The sequence below is a fragment of the Nuphar pumila genome, chromosome 12, assembly GCF_984573655.1.
Source record: "Nuphar pumila chromosome 12, dmNupPumi1.hap1.1, whole genome shotgun sequence".
Classification (NCBI taxonomy): Eukaryota; Viridiplantae; Streptophyta; class Magnoliopsida; order Nymphaeales; family Nymphaeaceae; genus Nuphar; species Nuphar pumila.
This window is the reverse complement of record NC_143260.1, coordinates 82,642,818-82,662,291: the sequence shown is the minus strand read 5'-3', so window position 1 is coordinate 82,662,291 and position 19,474 is coordinate 82,642,818. Positions and strand designations below refer to the sequence as shown.

At 36.5% G+C, this 19,474-nt stretch overlaps 1 protein-coding gene across 3 annotated transcripts in view; it reads right to left on the bottom strand.

The window, feature by feature from the left end:
• The window catches only part of LOC149821086 (transcription initiation factor TFIID subunit 15b-like), a 43,731-nt gene extending 24,686 nt beyond the window's left edge, over positions 1–19,045 (bottom strand). Inside the window, exons 1-5 of one of the 3 annotated variants that reach the window (XM_089982164.1) lie at positions 18,869–19,041; positions 18,624–18,783; positions 17,822–18,548; positions 16,565–16,715; positions 16,409–16,490 (exon numbers count right to left, since the gene is read on the bottom strand). In XM_089982164.1, the coding sequence (XP_089838290.1) occupies positions 16,409–16,490; positions 16,565–16,715; positions 17,822–18,548; positions 18,624–18,783; positions 18,869–18,971 (1,223 nt within the window). In that variant the 5' untranslated portion in view covers positions 18,972–19,041. Of the gene's footprint in view, positions 1–16,408; positions 16,491–16,564; positions 16,716–17,821; positions 18,784–18,868 lie in introns of all 3 variants that reach the window. The other 2 variants (XR_016426408.1, XM_089982163.1) reach the window with 2 other exon arrangements.
• Positions 19,046–19,474: the final 429 nt, after the last annotated feature.

The window sequence follows — 19,474 nt, the reverse complement described above, 5'->3', positions numbered from 1 at the left end:
ATGAGAACTTTACTCTCATGAATCATGGACTTTGCACTCTTTACGATATGGTGATGCTTTTTTTCAACAATGCCATTTTGTTGGTGTCCATGAGCATGAAACTCTTTGACCAATTCCATTATTCTATAAAAATTTAGCAAATTCCTTTGACGAGTATTCACCACCACCATCACACTGAAGATTTAGAATATTTGATGAAATTTGAGTATAAACATAGGCCTAAAAGGTTTTAAACACACCAAAAACTTCAAACTTATGCTTTAAGAAAAATATCCAAGAGTAACAAGAATAGTCATCAATAAATGATACATAATATTTGTTATCAAAAGATGAAAGAAATGGAGATGTCCCCAGTCAGAATGAATAATATCAAAAGGTTTTGAAGCTCTTTTATTATATAAATTAAATGGCAAAACATGACTCTCACAAACTTGACAACTAAGACATAGACTATCAGAAGACTCTTCACCCAAGACAGATTTGGGTAACAATTTATTTAAAACTAGTCTTTCAAAAAAAACTCCACCACAATTACCTAACCTACTATGCCAAACATTTGATTGACCGGACTTTGAAATAGACTTTGAAATACTGAAAATACATGCAGAGGACTCATGCTTCAAGTGACTATCCAATGTAGTTTGAGCAGTCAAGGGATCTTCTTTGAAGATGTACATGTTGCCACATCTTTCTCCCTCAATGAACGTCTTCCTCATTTGAAGATCCTTGACATACACAGAAGATGAAGTAAATTCAATATACAAATTGGTATTATCGACAAGCTTAGAAACAAAGACTATATTCTTTTTTATATTAAGGGAACACAATACATCTGACAACTAGACAAAATGTGATTTAGACAAAGGAAAGACAATATCTTCGGAGTGTGTAATGGGGTGGTGTCTACCATCTCCAATAAGAATGTTATTTTTACCAAAATAAAGAATCAGCTTAGAGAATTTACCTGCATCACCTGTGACATGGTTGAAAGCTCCTGAATCAACGTACCAACCACCCTGGTCGTTTTGCTTGAAACTGAGTCTGAAAATAGCAACCAACAAAAGCTCATTATCAGGGCCAATTTGCCCCTTGTTTTGCCCTTGATCCTTAGGTAAATATTTGTCTTTAGCTTTAGGATTGTACCTCGGATCATCTTTGAAGCAACACTTTGATTTTACATGTCCTTTCTTCTTGCAAATGTAGCATGTAGGAATGTTATTATTGAATGCACCTCTTCCTCCTACAGGGATATTGGGAATAAGAAGAATTCTTCGGCCTCCTTGATTATAACCTCTACCTCTACCACATCCTCCTCCACATCCACAGCCTAAAAATGATCTTGTAAACAACACATCATGGGAATTTGCTTCAATCTATTCTGTATCTGACATCCCCTTCAACGACATCTCATAATTGAGGAGTTTGGCTTTCAGGTCATCAAAAATACAAACGGTCCCCGTATACTGCAAAGTAGTTGACAACACATGGAATTCAGGTCCCAAGCCAACCAGAGCTTGTTGAATTTTGTCATTATCGGACACTTGACATCCAATTAACGCTAGTTGATCTGTAATGGACTTGATCTTGTTGAAATATTCCGTAATATACATGGATGCCTCCTTCAACATCTGAAATTCTTTTTTCAAATAAATGATCTTAATGAAATCACCCGCGAACAATAAATCAGATATGTCGGTGCAAATAGAATATCTTAATGAAATCACGCATCAAGGTCAACTTGGAATCCTCTTTTTTGTTGAATGACAGAAAACAGGAATCATTGGACTTACGTGACATCAATTTGTTTTTCAGATCTGATAAATTTGGTTCAGCTAGAAAGATGCGACCCAAAACACAAACGAATCAAAAATTATAAAAGAGATTTTAAATCCAATATCTTAGGGAGAAAAGAAAGAGTCAAGAAATATGAAGATCTGATTTGACGGGAAAGAAATAACGAGAAAACAAAGATAAAGAGAGATTAGGGAATCAAGAAATACGCAGATATGATTTAAGAACCAAGAACCAAGAAAAGAAATAAACATTTGAGAGAAAAGGAAAGAAAAGAAAGGAAGAGAAAAAACAATAGAAGACTCAACTGTTACTTGAAAAAAGAAAGATCGAATCTTGAAGGTCACCAAGATTTTCTAGCCCCACTCCGGATCATGGCTCTTATACCATGTTAGATTTAGGTTTTATAAAGTTCTTGCAGAGAGAAAGAAGACAAGAGAAAGGATTGGGTTGAACTCTCATGATTTCCAATATGGGAAAATCATGTCTCACTATGACTATTTATATTCACTTTACACTAAAATATATCTTTACTAAAACACCCTTATTAACACAAAATACAAGAAGACTAATAAAGGGTATTTTATGAACACAATATATAATAAAATACAATAGCTAACTAGGAGATGTGAAGAGTAACGTTGTGAACAATGACATGCACAGTAATGTCGTGTACAATGACGTGAGCGATATAGATCAGGATCAAGATCCAGATCTGACCACCTCAAATCTCACGCTCTAATAGGGTTCCCTCCTAACGGACTCAAGACATAAGGAGAACTCTGCCCTCAAGAGGCCTTTTAAACCCAAAATAAATAAAAAAATACAACTTTCAGCCTTTTTTAAGTGCGCCAACACTGTATCGTACGACACATGGGTGTATCGTACAATACATGGGTGTATCATACGATACACCTGATACGGATATGATACACACTCATATAGCGATACGAGTGTGTATCATATTACAAAACACAAAAGTAACGATACATATCATAATGTATCATACGATAAGGTAAGATACGTACAATCATGGTTCATGTTCTTATTTCATTATATTTATATCATTCAAAACCCAACTAATTTTAATTTTTTCAAATCATCTTTTTAGGTAAATCAAAAAGTTATCATCAAGGAGGTACAAAGAGCAATTTGATCCTATCAGTTTGAAACATTTTGATGAATTGGATGCATGTGTTAAAGAAAAAGCAGGGACTTTTTTTAATGAAAAAGGCATTCAGTGGATCAACGTAGAAGGAGCACAAGAGGTAGATGATGAATACCCAATGTATCTTGAAGACAATGTGGATGTCAAACGAGAAGCAGAAGAAGATGATTATGATTATTCAAGTTTTATATAATATGTTTTAAAAAGACTTGGTTATTTAACACTTAATTGTTCATAAACTTGGTTATTTTATTTTTGTTTATGTAATACGAAAGTATGGGTTTTGTGCCAGGTTCTTAACTGCAAGATATTTAATATTTTGCATTGTTCATGTGAGATATGTATGCAATATTATCTATGATTCTATATTAGTTGATGTTTGATGATGTCTTTGTTAAATTATGTAATCTCATCTTATAATCCAATACATATTTTATATATAAGGTAATACATATACATATATATAATATATGTATATGTATCTACCTATTATATATATAAAATATATATTTATTTATTTTCAGCCGTAAGGGTATATTCATCTTTTTACACATTCTTTTTTGAGAATATGTATGTAATTTATTTCTTTTTGTTTTCTTTTTCTTTCTTTCTTTTCTTTTATTCTTTTTTTGGCTTTTAGCACATGGAGGGGCCCACCCAACATGACCGTTGGGCCCTCCAACGGCTATAATTATAACTGTTGGAGGGGTCCCAACGATCATATTAGGAGTCCCTCCATGGCCCCTCATTGTGTATATATAGGGGTGTTGCCCCTTGTGTTTGGCTATGGCTTTGGGTCAAAGCTCAAGTATTCAATAAAGCTTTTATTCACTTTTTAGTGCATTTGTGAGATTGATTGATTTGTGCTTTTGTGCACAAGTGTTCTTTTTGTTCTTATTGTGCATACCTGCACTTGTCTTTCATCAAGAACATTGGGTCTTGATTATAGTATCTTGTTGAAGATACTTTTACATGGTATCAGAGTTTAGTTGGAGGAAGAAAGCTTATGCATTCTTCACATTATTGGGTGCCTCGAAAAACGTGCCTTCAAGCCATTGGAGATTGGAGTGGATCATTTCCTTCGACTAATATTTTAGAAGTCTTTTTTGACAAGAAAGACTTAAAAATCTATTGAGGTACGTGTTCTTTTTTTTATTTTTATCCTCTCTAATGGGCAAAAAAGACTCTCACTTCTCCCTTGGGTTTAAACTCAATGGTTCAAACTATCATGTTTGGGCCGGTAATATGGAAGCCCATATTAAAGGGAAGGGGCTTTGGGGTATGTTCAAGGTTCGATACTAGAACCCAAACCAAAAATTACTATTATGGAAAAAAAAGATATAAAGATTCTTGAAGGAGAAGAAAGGCAAAGAGCTCTTGAAGATTATTCAAAGAAACATGACGAACGGGAAATGAAAAAATTCAAGATCTTATCATGGTTTTTCTCATCCGTTGAAACTAAGATCAATGTCAACATCATCAAATTCAAGAAAGCTTCGGAAGCTTGGCTATATCTTTAAAAAATGTATACATCAAAAGATTTATCGCACAAGTACTACCTTCAAAAGAGGGCATTAACCCTACAACAAAATGAGATGACCATTCGGGAATACTTTGACGAATTGTCTTTCATTTGGGACGAGCTTGTTATGCTATAACCCAAATGGAGTGGTGAAGCTATCGAGCTTAGACACAAGCAACTTGAGGAAGATCATTTTTTTAACTTCCTAAATGGCCTTAGACCCGAATTTGAACAAATTTTTTCTTCTTTCTTCTTTCTTCTTTCTTCTTTCTTATTTCTTCTTTCATTGAAGATGTTATTACTAAATTGAGTGGGGAAGAAACCCGTATGGGTATTCGTAAGAGCAAACCTAGCATCCTTGCTACCTCTTCTATTCAAGAAGAAAGTGAAGGAGTGAATGTCGTTTCAAGACCGGGTAACAATGTGAAGGTATACAAACCTCCTCACTTCAAGAATCAAAATCAAGGAAGAAATTGACAAAATAGAAAAAGAGTCTATAGCAAACTAACTTGTCATTTTTGTAAAGAACCAGGCATATCAAACCTATTTGCCCAAAATGGAAGAAATTGCTTGCAATGGCTACCACATCTCAACCGAAAAAACGGCCATCCTCTTCCAATGGGTCTCTCGCTTTACAACAAATTATGGAAGCTCTTCAACCTCTTCTCAAGGGAGGAACTTTCGAAGCCGCTATGACAACCTCTTTATCCCCCGATAAGATATCTTAGCTTTTAGATTCTGGTGCATCATTTCATATGACCCCAAGTGCTTGTTCTTATTCCGAATATTCTAAAAACTCTTTTTCATCTTTTGTTTCAACGGGGGATGGAACATCTCTTGAAATTAAAGAAATAGGCAATTTCGAAAAACAAGATTTTTTTATTCCAAAAATTAGGTTCATACCAAAACTAAATTTGAATTTGCTTTTGGTTTCTCAACTCTCGGACCATGGTTGCGATATAAAATTCTCTTTTGATAAATGTTGGATACAGGATCGTGGGTCCGGAAGGTTGATTGGGGAAGGCTCTAGGAGAGGAGATCTCTACTATGTTGACTCTCTCTAAGTTCCCAAGAATCAATTTTGTAATGTTGTCCAAAATAAGGATATTCATGTATGGCACAAGAGACTTGGACATCCCAACATTGTTAAAATTTTATATTTACCTTTTATTAAACACATTTGTAAAGGAGATTTTGTATGTAATGAATGTATTCTTGGAAAAATGAAAAGTTTACCATTTTATCAAAGATCCATGTTTATAACAAAACCTTTTGAAATCGTTCATTCAAACGTATGGGGTCCGACTCTTGTGATATCTAAAAGAGGATTCTCATATTATATGATTTTTGTTGATGATTAGACTAGGTATTGTTGGATATATTTTCTCAAACATAAACCTGAAGTTTTTTCGACTTTTAAAACTTTTTATATGATGATTTTAAATCAATTCAATGGAAACTTAAAAATTCTTAGATCCGACTCCAGAGAAGAATACCTCTCAAATGATTTCAAGAGTTATCTTGAAAATTGTGGTATTCTCCATCAAAAATCTTGCCCAAAAACTCCTCAACAAAACGGATTAGCCTAACGAAAGCATAGGCGCATTATTGAAACAACTCAAACTTTGTTTATTTCACAAAACATTTCAAAAAACCTTTGGCCTGAGGCCGCCCTTACTTCGGTTTATCTCATAAATAGACTTTCATCAAAGAATTTGAACAAAATTTTCCCTTTTGAAAAATTATACGAGAAGGAACCTAACTATAGCAGGTTAAGGGTTTTTTGTTGTAAATGTTTTGTCCTTACGAATAAAAATGATAAGCTTTATCCAAAGGTCATTCCTTGTGCCTTTCTTGGTTATTCGAAAACCCAAAAGTGTTTTAGGTGTTATGATGTTAGAAATGACAAATTATATGTATCCAAAAATGTGAGTTTTTTGGAAAATCTTAGTGGTTTCAAAAATCTTAAAACTCATAATGAGAATGATAAGTCAACTCAAAATGACTCAAGTGATAATGAAATCGAGGAAATTGTCACCCCTCTCCTCTCTCCTCCTCATCGACATAGCAATGAAGGAACATCTAGAGATCCCATCACCTATGTTCATAGAGATAAAAACACCTTCAGAAGTGCTCTTGAAAGATATGATGACACGAATAGGACTGTCTCTTCGAGAGAGGAGAACCTACGAAGAACCGAAAGACCTAGGAAAGTTCTCTCTAGGTTTATCTCATATGACTCCTTCTCACCTAAATATAGGGTCTGTCTTAGTGCCATTCATTCTTACGTAGAACCTAAAAATTTTGAGGAAGCGCAAAAATGTTCTGAATGGGTAGAAGCTATGGAGAATAAACTTGGTGCTCTAAGAAGAGCCAAAATGTGGGAGTTCCAAGATCTCCCTAAGGGTAAGAAAGCAATAGGATGTAGATGAGTATTTAAGGTTAAAACTAAGAGCGATGGATCTCTTGAGAGATATAAAACTCGATTAATAGCAAAGGAATAAGCAATAGGATGTAGATGGGTATTTAAGAATATAGGATTGACTATGAAGAAACTTTTACTCCTGTGGCCCGTATGGTCACTATCCGATGTCTCATCATCGTTGTTTCAATCAACAAATAGAGCATCTATCAAATGGATGTTAAAAACGCCTTCCTAAATGGTGATCTGAATGAAGAAGTATATATGGATGCTCCACCAAGAATGAAAACTCTTAAAGGAAAAGTGTTTCACCTTCGCAAAGCACTTTATGGTTTAAAAGAAGCCCTCAAAGGCTTTGTATGATAGATTTAACTCCGTAATGTTAGAAAATGGTTTTTCATCTTGTTTCACTGACACTCCTTATTTATTAGAAAAACCAATGCAGGGATTGTCATTCTGCTTTTATATGTGAATGATATGCTTATAACCGAAAGTGATTCTAAAGAGGTTAAAAGTATAAAATCAATTTTGAAAGATAAATTTGAAATGTCTCATTTGGGATTCCTAACTTATTTTTTGGGTATTGAAGTAGCATACTCTCATAGAGGGTATTTTTTATCTCAAACTAAGCTTGTCTCTGAGATTATTGACAGGTCAAGTATTACGGATGATAAGATTTGTGAAACTCCTACTATAGTAGGAGCCAAAATGAAGATTGATAATGATATTCTTCTCTTTGATCCTACCCCTTACAAACAGCTTGTAGGATCATTGATGTATCTGAGTATTACTAGACCAGATATTTCTCGTGCAGTTCATACTGCAAGTCAGTTTCAACATGGACCAATATCGGTTCACATGAGTGCAATTCTGCGGGTCGTAAGATACATAAAGGGTACATTAAATGAGGGAATATTTTTATCCTCTTCTTCTGAATTAAAATTAATTGCTTATACTGACTCTGACTGGGGAGGTAACCCAAATAACCATCACTCCACCACTGGTTTTTTGTGTTTTTAGGAGATTCGTTGATCTCATGGAGATGCAAGAAGCAGCAGAAAGTGTCTTTATCCTCAACCGAAGCTGAATATCGTGTCATAGCAACTACTACCATGAAAATTGTATGGATTCATCAGCTATTAAAAGACAAGATGATCACAATAGAAGGGTCCATCAAGCTATGTTGTGATAATAAAAGTGCAATATACATTGCCAAAAATCATATTTTCATGAGCGGACTAAACACATTGAGATGGACTGTCACTATGTTCGAGAAGAGTATCTGAAAGGAGTTATAGATCTTCCATATATAACTTCATAATATCAATTGCAGATTCCTTCACCAAAGCTCTGTGTGCTTCGCTGTTCAATTTCCTCCTCGACAAACTTCCGGTCATCCTACCCTAAGTTTGAGGGGGAGTGTTAAATTATGTAATCTCATCTTGTAATCCAATATATATTTTATATATATAAGGTAATACATATACATATATATATAATATATGTATCTACCTATTATATATATATATATATAATATATATTTATTTCTTTTCGGCCATAAGGGTATATTCATCTTTTTACACATTCTTTTTTTAGAATATGTATGTAATTTATTTCTTTTTGTTTTCTTTTTCTTTCTTTCTTTTTCTTTTATTCTTTTTTGGCTTTTAGCACATGGAGGGGCCCACCCAACATGGTCGTTGGGCCCTCCAACGGTTATAATTATAACTGTTGGAGGGGTCTCAATGATCATATTGAGAGCCCCTCCATGGCCCATCATTGTGTATATATAAGGGTGTTCTCCCTTGTGTTTGGCTATGGCTTTGGGTCAAAGCCCAAGTATTCAATAAAGCTTTTATTCATTTTTTAGTGCATTTGTGAGATTGATTGATTTGTGCTTTTGTGCACAAGTGTTCTTTGTGTTCTTATTATGCAGATGTGCACTTGCCTTTCATCAAGAACATTGGGTCTTGATTATAGTATCTTGTTGAAGATACTTTTAGAGTCTTATGCAGCTCACACAGACATAAATGCTTCATATGTGATTTTATAGATGTATTTTGTGCAATTCATCATTGTCTCATGTGATATGATATTTTAAATTTTTTTGCTAATTTTTCTTATTTTTGGATCTTTTAAAAAAATTTATTACAAAATTATGATATTTTATGATGTGATACAATACGATATGATACAGTGTCAAAAGATCTTTCTCAGACTCAAAGACCATCGTAAAGTCGTGCTTGGGCAAGAGAGATGGAAACCGGGTTATCTTAGATGGTTGCCATGTGCAGAACATCATTTTGTGTAATAACCTTCCCGGAGGTAAACTTCCGCTTGATGGTTCCCTTTCCAGGAGAAAAAGAAAAAAAGAGGTAAAACAAAGCCACAAAAAAAAACAAAGTGCAGTTGGCAGTTCTGCAGCAGTAATATATGCACCATACTATCAACAATTGTAATAACCTCAATCTTTTTGACAACTAATTATTTAAGCTTATTGGAAAATAACGGGTGCTTTTCTAAATTTGGGCCTCGGATCCGTTACCGGATCCATAAAAGAATGCGTAAATAAACCACAATGGGGCGTTAAATTATACTTATAATAGTAATTTTTAATTAAAACAAATAATTAATAGTATTTATAAAAATAAATAAAGTTTAGTAGGGAGGGTCGGACCCTCAATTGGATCCACGGATCCAACTGAGGATCCGACACTCGTAGGCGAAACCGGGTCCATTATTAAAATGGACCCAACGTCGCGGGTCACGGGCTCGGACCCGGACCCGATTTCACTTATTAAAGGGGGGCATGAAACAGAAGCCCGATTCTTGTTTCCAAGAATGGGGAAAACAGAAGGGGGAGGGGGGTTACGCAGGGCGTAACCAACCCCGCGTTCCGCCGATAAAGGGGGGAGTGGAGAGAGGGTTTTGCCCTCTCCACTCGGTCCCTCTCTTTCTTTCACTCGTTTCTCTCTTCCCCCATCTATCTCGTCTCTCCCTCTCATTTTCGTGCGCTCCGGAAAAGAGGTGGTCGCCGGCGAACTTCGGCCACCAGCAGCCACCACAGGCCACGACAAGCTCTCTTCTTCACAGCAGCAGCGTGGAGCGACACCAGTCGACCGTGCCTACGCGACTGCAGCCTCCAATCGTCGGAAAAGCTTCAAAGAGGTACGGTGCTCCTTGGAATCGGGGTGAGGAATCGAACAGGGGTTCGATTCCATGAGTGGATTGAGGGGAGGATTTGGGGATTAGGTTGTTTACCCCACTTCGAAAACCCAAACGATTTGGGGATTTACTGTACCTAACCCTAAACTGAAGCAAAGTCCAGCCCAAATCGATTTGGGGATTTTCTTGCTTAACCCTATTTTGCAAAAATCTCTAGCCCAAACGATTTGGGGTTCGACTGTGGTATCGGATTAGCCCCAGTCGTGGGGTTTCCGATTCCTTGAAATGGATAACCCCAAGTTTGGGGGATTTCTGTTTTGAAACCCGATAACCTAAATACTGAAGTGAAAGAGGTAAGCGGAATCTGTTTATTTTGGGTGCTAAACCATATGAAAGAATCTGTATTTTGGTTCAAGTAAATTTTTGTTTCAGCAGGATGCCCAATTTCATCGTTATTTGCTACAGAAATCTTGAGTTTTATTTAGAAAATAAATTGGTAATAGTTTCATGAGTTGTTGGTTTATGCTAGGCATTGATTGATTTAAGATGATTCACAGGCATTGTTGATTTCATGAGAATCGATGTTTTTGGATAGGTGTTGGAAAAATTGTATATACAAAATTGATCCTGTGCTTATTCATGTACCCATTTCATTGATTTGAATTTGATAAGCCTTAAAACCGAGTCTCTATTAAAACAAATGGAAATGGAGTCTGCAGTTTTTGTAGTATTAATATATTGAAGTTACCTTGTATCTTGATGAACTGCATGAGCAAATTCCACATCTGGTTTTAAGTTCTAAGCAAATATTTATTAAAGTAGTAGATTGTTTCTTTGAGCCAACTTTTAAAGAGTGATGGACAATTTTTACACTTAAATTGTATAGCTGACTGAGTTATTGTCAGCTTATTGGTTGCTGCATCCTCAGTCTTTGGAGCTTGAGCATTTCTTAGGTTACAACTCAAAGATTGCTCTTAAGTTGTTAATGGACTGTCTTAGGCATTGGAATTTTTATCTAGGCAGATATGGTCTTATTACAGTTATGAGATACGAGTTGCTGGTTAGCAAATCAAGAGTTTCCCAGACATTGTGCGGGTTTATAATTTACTGGTTATTGTGATATCAAAGGGGATGTCTATGCCAGTAATTATGTAAATGTTGTTTTGCTTTTCATCATACTAGTTGTGAAACCTGGAATGTGAGCATGACTTGGTTATGGATAATTCTTCTTAGGTAAGAATACTTGAGTTATGCACTCACACATTCAAAGAAGTTACTTTGATTTATATCTGTATGTGATGTAGGTAACACACACATATTGATAAAGCATATGAATGAATTATGACATGCATATGTTTGAGTTTATGATTTCATAATTGCACATGTTTTTGGCACTTTGGCCTAGTGTTATGAATGAAACACTAATTTGGTTTTATTATGTGATGCACCGATGGCCTAATTGGACCATCATCGGCCTGGAGAGCCGTGGGTTTGGTTTTCTTTCACATATGTATTTAACTGCATCACTAAAACCACATAAGATGGTTTGACACATTACTACGTTGTTCTAGTGGTTTATACGGGCTGGAGTCCTGAATGGGTCCCTGCAAGGGAGGATGCGGGGTTTTCACTTTACTTTTGCATACTGTGTTGCAAACTTAAAGAATGGAATTAAATAAAAATATAATGAATAAGAACAGTGTAATATACATTCTGGGATATCTCATCTGGAGTATAAGAATCTTGGATATCCGATCTGGGGGAGACTGTGAGGATACAAAAACTCTGTGTGCGTGAATTGGTCCCAGAACCCGATATTGAGGTTTTTTCTCCTGGCCACGGTTTTAGGGAGAGTCCGCCACTTTACCCGGGAGTGGTGTGTTAGTCACAGCTGTGAGTTTATGGTACCAAGGAAGTGGCACTTGTGGGCGTGGGGTGTCCCTTGTGTCCTCGACATTAGATGTGGAGGTCTAATGTTCCGATTGATGGTGTTGTTTCCTGATATCGGTCGAGGGCTAAGTGGGAACCCAGTAATAAAATACAAATTGTGTGTTAAGCTATCCTGGGAACCTACTTGACCTAGGGGTTTGTACCCGTTTGGTGTATCTGCGGGCCACGGTAATTAAAAAGAGGAACTTAAAGATGTGTGCATTTAATAAGGCATGCATATGAAAATAGGGAATATAAATGAAAGATAATAGAAGAAATCATGCATTGCACATAACCATGCATTTTTCTGTTATGCATTAGATCATGCATGTTTGAATCATTATCTATATCATGACATGAGTTGGTGGTAGCATAGGATTTACTTATTAAAATCATGCTGCAAGATTTGGAAATTTAGTTCTTGATTTATGGTACTGATTTACTATTCTTGACTGGTGAGCACATGCAATTGTTGGTAGTTATAGATAATTGAATGTTGCAAATTTTATATCTGCACTCATTCAAATCAATGCATGAAATCTTATCCATGTTCTTTGTCTCACCTGGTTTCTTTAGAAGTAGTTGTGCTCAGAATTTCGGTTTTGACACCCTACTTTGTTGGTTTTTCACAAGAAATGGTGAACAGTGAAGTTGGACATGCATCTGGGGATGGATGAGTTATACTTGGGTTTGTCAGCTTCAGTAGAGGACATAGTGGCTCTTTCTTTTGTCTTTTAGTTCTTTTAATTTCTGCAATTGTTACTTTACTCTCAGTTGAAGAAAACCTTGTCTTTGAAATTTTTTTACTCATTAATAAAAGAGTTTTAGTTGGTTGATATAGATGATGATTGCAACTTCGGCTATCCAATGGAAAGTGGAACTGTAAGGACCCCAGATCTCTGAGAAGGTTTCCGCAACTTCTAGAAAAAAAAATGCCGCATTTTTAAAGGGTCTGGATTGGGGTCGTTACAACAATAATGTAATTATCTTGTGGATTCTTCACAGGACAGAAAAAGTCCATCCATAATGGAAGTTTCCACAATGATGAAAGGAGGTCAAACAAAACTACCTAAGATACATAGCAAAATTTCCTGTTATCAAAATCACTTGGGCCTTCAGTTAGGAGTGAAGACCTTATTCATAAATCTTTTACGGAATTATGTTCACCCCCATTACCAGATTTGATTTCTACTATTAACCTAAGGTGAATAAAATTGCAGACATATAAAGATCAATTGCTGGATTAGCTGCGCGTACCATAGTTTTGTTGATAACTACTAATTTTGCAAGCAATTCCAAAGGACAAGGTAAAACAAGAAAAAGGGTGCTTTTGGAGAATCAAAGTTTTCCTCCACAATAGGACAAAACCTGAACTGTGTAACAATTACAGACCCTGAACAAAAATTAAACAAAGCGTGCATTAAATTATTAATGCAAAGATATGGAAAAAAGAAAGATTTGAACTACCAAAATGAAACTGAACATGACTGATCAACAGAAAAGCTAAACTTGTCTATTACTGACATTATCCCCAACTCATTCAAGCAAACCACTCTCTTTATGAAGAAAAAAAAGAACATTGACCCAAAATAAGAAATAAATATTAGGCAAGGAGCAATTGAGTTACAGCCCTTCAGCATGTGTGTATTTTCCATGTATACTCTTCAAAGCTTGACTGGACAATCCACATAACCCTGAGTGAGATAAGCTATGTCACACGGACTCTTCTAACATGGCGCTGCACCTGCGTCACACCCGCACCCTGGCGTGTGCGACACTTGGACACAGCTTCCTTTGTGTTAGGTGAAGTCAACCACACTGAGGTCTATTTCTATCTAAAAGTAGATTCAGTTAACCCTAATCAAGTCCATTTTTATCTATATTATATATATAAAAACATAAATGCACACAAATACATGGTGTTAACTTAAAACTGTTAAAAAAAGTTTATATATTATATATATATATATATATATATATATATATATCCTCCCCGCAGCCCCACACCCAAGTTTTTTTAAAGTGCCGCATCTGCATCCGCATCCGCATCCGCACCCGCACCTATGTGACATAGGAGATAAGTTAGCGAGCACTCTATTTGAAGAATGCAACTCATGAAATTCTCGAGTATACCTATTCACAATTTGATGGTTTTCCAAACCAGACGTGAAATTAAGATATAAATGCATCCAGATGAAATAAAAGGTTCCATCCCAAATTATTTATTTGTCATATGGAAGCAACTTGTATCACATATCCTGTTCGCTACATGAGGATAACCCTATCTTGCAACTGAGCTACTAATGAGTTGCACGCAATAACAATTAAATTAATTTATTCCGGATGAAAATAAAATATTCATGTATGAATAAATGAGGTGGAAGTTTCATTATCAAATCTTATATAAATAGAATGGGGACTGCAAGGTCCCCAAAAAAAAGATATCTCCAACTTAACCTAAAGATTTTTTTCCCTTTTCTAAATTGCTATACATCACATACATTTTTAGAACATCCTGTAACTTAAAGCTAGTGGACACATTAACAGCTTGCTGGAAGGTGAATAGGCCAAGGCCAACAAGCATTTTCCTTTTCAATATAATCACCTATGTAATAGAACTTGCTCCAGAAGACAGCTTTTATTTTTATGAGCTTTGAGCTCTTTCACCTACAATGGTAGACTGCTATCGAAAATTTGTACCTGAACTTTAATATCAGGTGTGCAAATCCAAACAAACAAGCACTCATGTGGCCTATTTAGCAACTTCAACAATACCATATCTGGTAATCCAGTTTCAATTAATGGCATGGCTACACTAGACCCCTTTCTAAAGCAACTTCACACATGCATAGTGACAAACCTTCTAAATGGCCAAAATATCGCGATACTTTATATTAGATGGGGAAAATATGATTTTATTGTGATCGGATATAGGGTCCCTGCTCTCTCTCATTCATGAATGGAAGGACTTAATATGCATAACATGACATACAGCTTATTAATCTCCGAGTCATGGGATTTTGTTTAGTTTTTAAAAGTGTTAACAATCTTAATCAAGGTTGTAAGTATTGTAATGTTACCCATATCGGTCGGGCCCAAATTAAGACCGTATCACATCGTCGTAAAATATCATAAACTTTTAATAAAAAAATTCCAAAAAATAAAGAAAAACCAGAAAAAATTAGCAAAAATTCTAAAAAATCATATCAAATGAAACAATGATAACTTGCACAAAATACAACCATATATAATCACATATGAAGCATTTATGTCACTATGAGCTGCATAAGACATCATCAAACATCAACAATCTCACAAAAACAATGCAAAATATTAAATAGCTTGCAATTAAGAACATGCCAGAAGACTCATACTTTTATATTACATAAACAAAATAATTATGACAATAGTTGCACTCAATTTTGAATCGGTTTCCACTCATTAGTTGAGTGCCTCATTGTCATGCCGGATCATCTTATGACATCTTTGTTGGAGTGTGGAGCCTGATTTCTACCTTGATATAATTTTTTAATTTTCACGGACCCCCGAGGCAAAAAAATTTTGGAGAGTAGCATTGTAATTTTACTCATAATAACAATTTTTTACCTTAACCCCATTTTTTTAGTGGAAATGCACTTTTTTTAACTTAACCCACTTCTTTAGATGAAAAAATAGTAGAAATGCACTTATAATGGTCCTTAGACAAATGGAGAAGTCGACCCTCAAAAGGTATTTAAAACCCAAAATGAAAAAAAGTAACTTTTGGCCTTTTTAAAGTGTGTCGAAGGTGTATTGTGCATGACACAGGGGTGTATCGTATGATACACCCAATACAGGTACGATACACACTTGTATCGCGATACGAGTGTATCATATCGCAAAATCCAAAAGTAACAATACATATTGTATCGTATCATACGATACTTACAACACTAATCTTAATAATTAAATATTAAAAATATAAGCAGTATTTACTTCCTCCATTTGTGTAAGGCACTTTCTGAGTCCATAGTCAATATTCTCTTTAAAAGCTTTGAAAACAATATGGTTTAATGATACTCTACTAATATTTCCGTTGGATTGACAATCTTTGGGGATATAATTGCAATTCTTTCATAATTTAAATTCTATTTTTTAAATTTTAAATTTTAAATTCTAAATTTATTTGTTGCCAATAAAAACACAATAAAATAAACATATAATAACTCACAAGAAATATGATTTAATTATCCTACCCAGTTCTAAAAGAGTTAATCCAACTATGAAAAAGCAAATACTGAAAAAAAATCTATAGAAAAACATACGATCAAGTAAGCATCAATATAGTCATGAAAGCAGGCAATTAGACAAATTGTGAAACATTCTCAACAATTACCAGAAACTTCTATAAGTACTAAGAGAAACACATACCCATGGCCATAAGCAGGTGGAGCCCTTGGTGCAGATTTCTCGGCCATTGTAACACTGATTCTGTATCCCCTCATGTCATAATCTGAAAATGAATGTGTTAGAAAGGCAAAACTATCAGAAAAAAAAATCAGCAAATATTTGAATTCAGAAACTTACTGTTATAGAAACCACCAGCAGAATGGGCAGCAGAAGGGTCCTCATATGAAAGTACAGCATCACCCTTGTTGTTTCCAAGTTCATCAGTGTAAATTTTGATGCTCCATGGCCACTGATCCTTGTATCCTCGTTTCTGTTTTATTCTTCCAACCTATAGGAGAGACCATAAATGCAACCCGAATCAATCAGGGAATGTAGATGAAAATCATGAATTGGCAGAAGAGCCCCAATTATGATATACAAACCAACCAAATATTCAACTCTGATAAGGAAAATATAGAATGTGTGATACTTTTCTTGATTACAGGAAACAGAACACGGGAAAAAGATTCAGGCAAAACAGCAGACAAGTTCTTCAGTAACCCCATTCTTGTAAACCAATAGTGCCCGAATAGAATCCGGATCTATCAAAAGGAAATAACAATTACAATTTACAAAAAAAAACTAGAGCCTTAGAAAGGAAAATCCTGGAAGCTTAAAAAAGAAGAATATTCAACAATGTTTCTTACTGTGTAACGATCTAGATTTTTTTTTGAAATTTGTACCTAGTACCATCATGACACCAGCAAAACTCTTCAATAAGAAGATGATGAAGTAAAAAAAGTGATTTCAACCACAGATCTTAAATCAGCCAGACAATGCATATAACCTTGACTAAGACAAAATAGATGTAGTCTTTGAACTTGCAGAAGAAGGATAAATAAAATGCTGAATCGATATTCTCGGCCATTTATGGTCTTTTATTATATTGAAGATGGAAAAAGCACAAACGGAAACACAGTTCATGTAGCGAAAAGGACAATTGCGTGCAAGAAATCCACTCAGTTTCACATTTTCAGTTTTAACAGACAATGAAATTCAATCAGGTTGGAATTGATTAAATACCAACAACCTGAAATTAATGAATGGATAAAACCAACCTGCAACTTCTCAATTTTTCTGGGGAACAGTATTAAGTTTTAACAATTACTGCAGAATCACACAGTTCAACTCCTCTACACATCCATCCATATCTCTCTTGGGATTTCTCACTTTCAGATACTGTATGGTAGTGTATTGGAAGCTCATATCAGATTCAACAGGTTACCAAGAACAAAGGTGCATGGCATTTCAAGAATGAAGTCCAATAATAAGCAATTTTGAATACATAAATATCTAAAAATTACTAAAGCAATGGTTATGATGGCATCCAAAACAATAAGCTCTAAAGGATCGATACACTTATTCAAGAGAGAAATGAATTGCAGAAAAAGCTACCTGTCCAATCCCTCCAAAAAGCTCCCTCAATTCTTCTGATGTTACATCTGGAGGCAAGTTTGAAATATATATCCGACAATTATCACATGTATCTCCACAATTTTCATCGCACTGCTTCGCCTTCACGGGTGGCTCATTAAGACTATACCCACCATCACCGTTCCACGGACCATCACGACCAGCAACTGGCCTCGGTGCGCCAAAATCACCACCGTCCTTATCTTGGCCATAACCATCATATCCAGAAGGCCGCGGGCCTCCCCTGCCAGCACCTCCACCAGGTGGACCACCATAGCTGGTTGGCGGCGGGTAAGGAGGCGCACCATACCCACCAGGAGGGGCAACAGAAGCACCATAAGAATTGGGTGGTACTGGAGCGGGTGGGGCACCATAGTTTGTAGGGGCAGTCGGCGGTGGAGGGTAGTTTCCTCCACCGCCGCCACCGCCGCTACCATAAGAAGGTGGAGCGGGTGGTGGAACTTGACCGTATGACTCATCATCCCTGTCATAGCTACCAATAGAACCGCCTCTTCCGCCACTGCCACCAAAATTATCACCACCACCACCATAACCCCGACCGCCACCTCGACTACCACGATTCCCACCACCACCACCTCCTCCACTTCCCCCTCTATTATATCCACCACCATGATCACCAGATCCACTGGGATTGGATGCGCCGCATTTGTTACACTCGATCCTTCTAGCAAAATTCAGATTCCCACACCTGCAACAAATTTTCCAATTTTCATTAAAAAAATAAAGAAAGTTTAGGTTTTCATGCAGAGAGAGAGAGAGAGACCCTGGATTAGGGCAACGCCAATCACCGTCACGCCCAGGACCCCCACCGCCACCGCCACCGCCACCGCCGGGGCCTCCTCTGAGACCACCACCTCCGCCACGACCTCCTCCTCCGCCGCCGCCACTGCGATCATACCCTCCGCCACCGTATCCTCCACCACCTGCACATCAAAGAGAAACCGTTTGCCCTAAATGCGAACTTCAACGACGAAGGTCGAAGCAGAGGAACCTAGCGCCACCCAATACCTCGCCGCTGCTGATAGCCACCACCACCACCGCTGCCGCCGTAGCCACCACCTCGGCCCCTCGGCGGGCTGGCCTCATCATCGCCTCCTCCTGAACCGTACATCTCTCTCTCTCTCTCTCTCTCTCTCTCTCTCTCTCCAGATGAAATGGTTTGGATACGGGTTGGTTATTCTACGTGGGTGCCGGTTTTCATATAAATAGATAGAGGTCCAAGACGGGTTCATATTTCTTTGAATTTTCAATTACGAAACTCCTAACGGGATCCAACATTTTAGTTGATCGGGTCGGGAAATGACTTGTTGAATCTGGGCAAGCAGTAACGGATCTGCTTAGGTATCCAGTCCTGACTATAGTCAAAAGTTTGTGGCGCTGTTTGGATTCGTGACATTGTGAGGAATTCAATTCAAGGAATTAAATTCCAAGAATTGAATTCTCAAGATTCTTATTCCACTGTTTGGATTATTTCATTGTTTTGAAACGAGAATCCCACTTCATTGTTTGTATTCAGATTTTAATTTCAAAATTGAGCTTTTGTGTTCATACTTTATTCTAAAAGAGTCGTAATCTCTCTCTCTCTCCTCTCTCTCTCTCTCTCTCAAAAGAAAA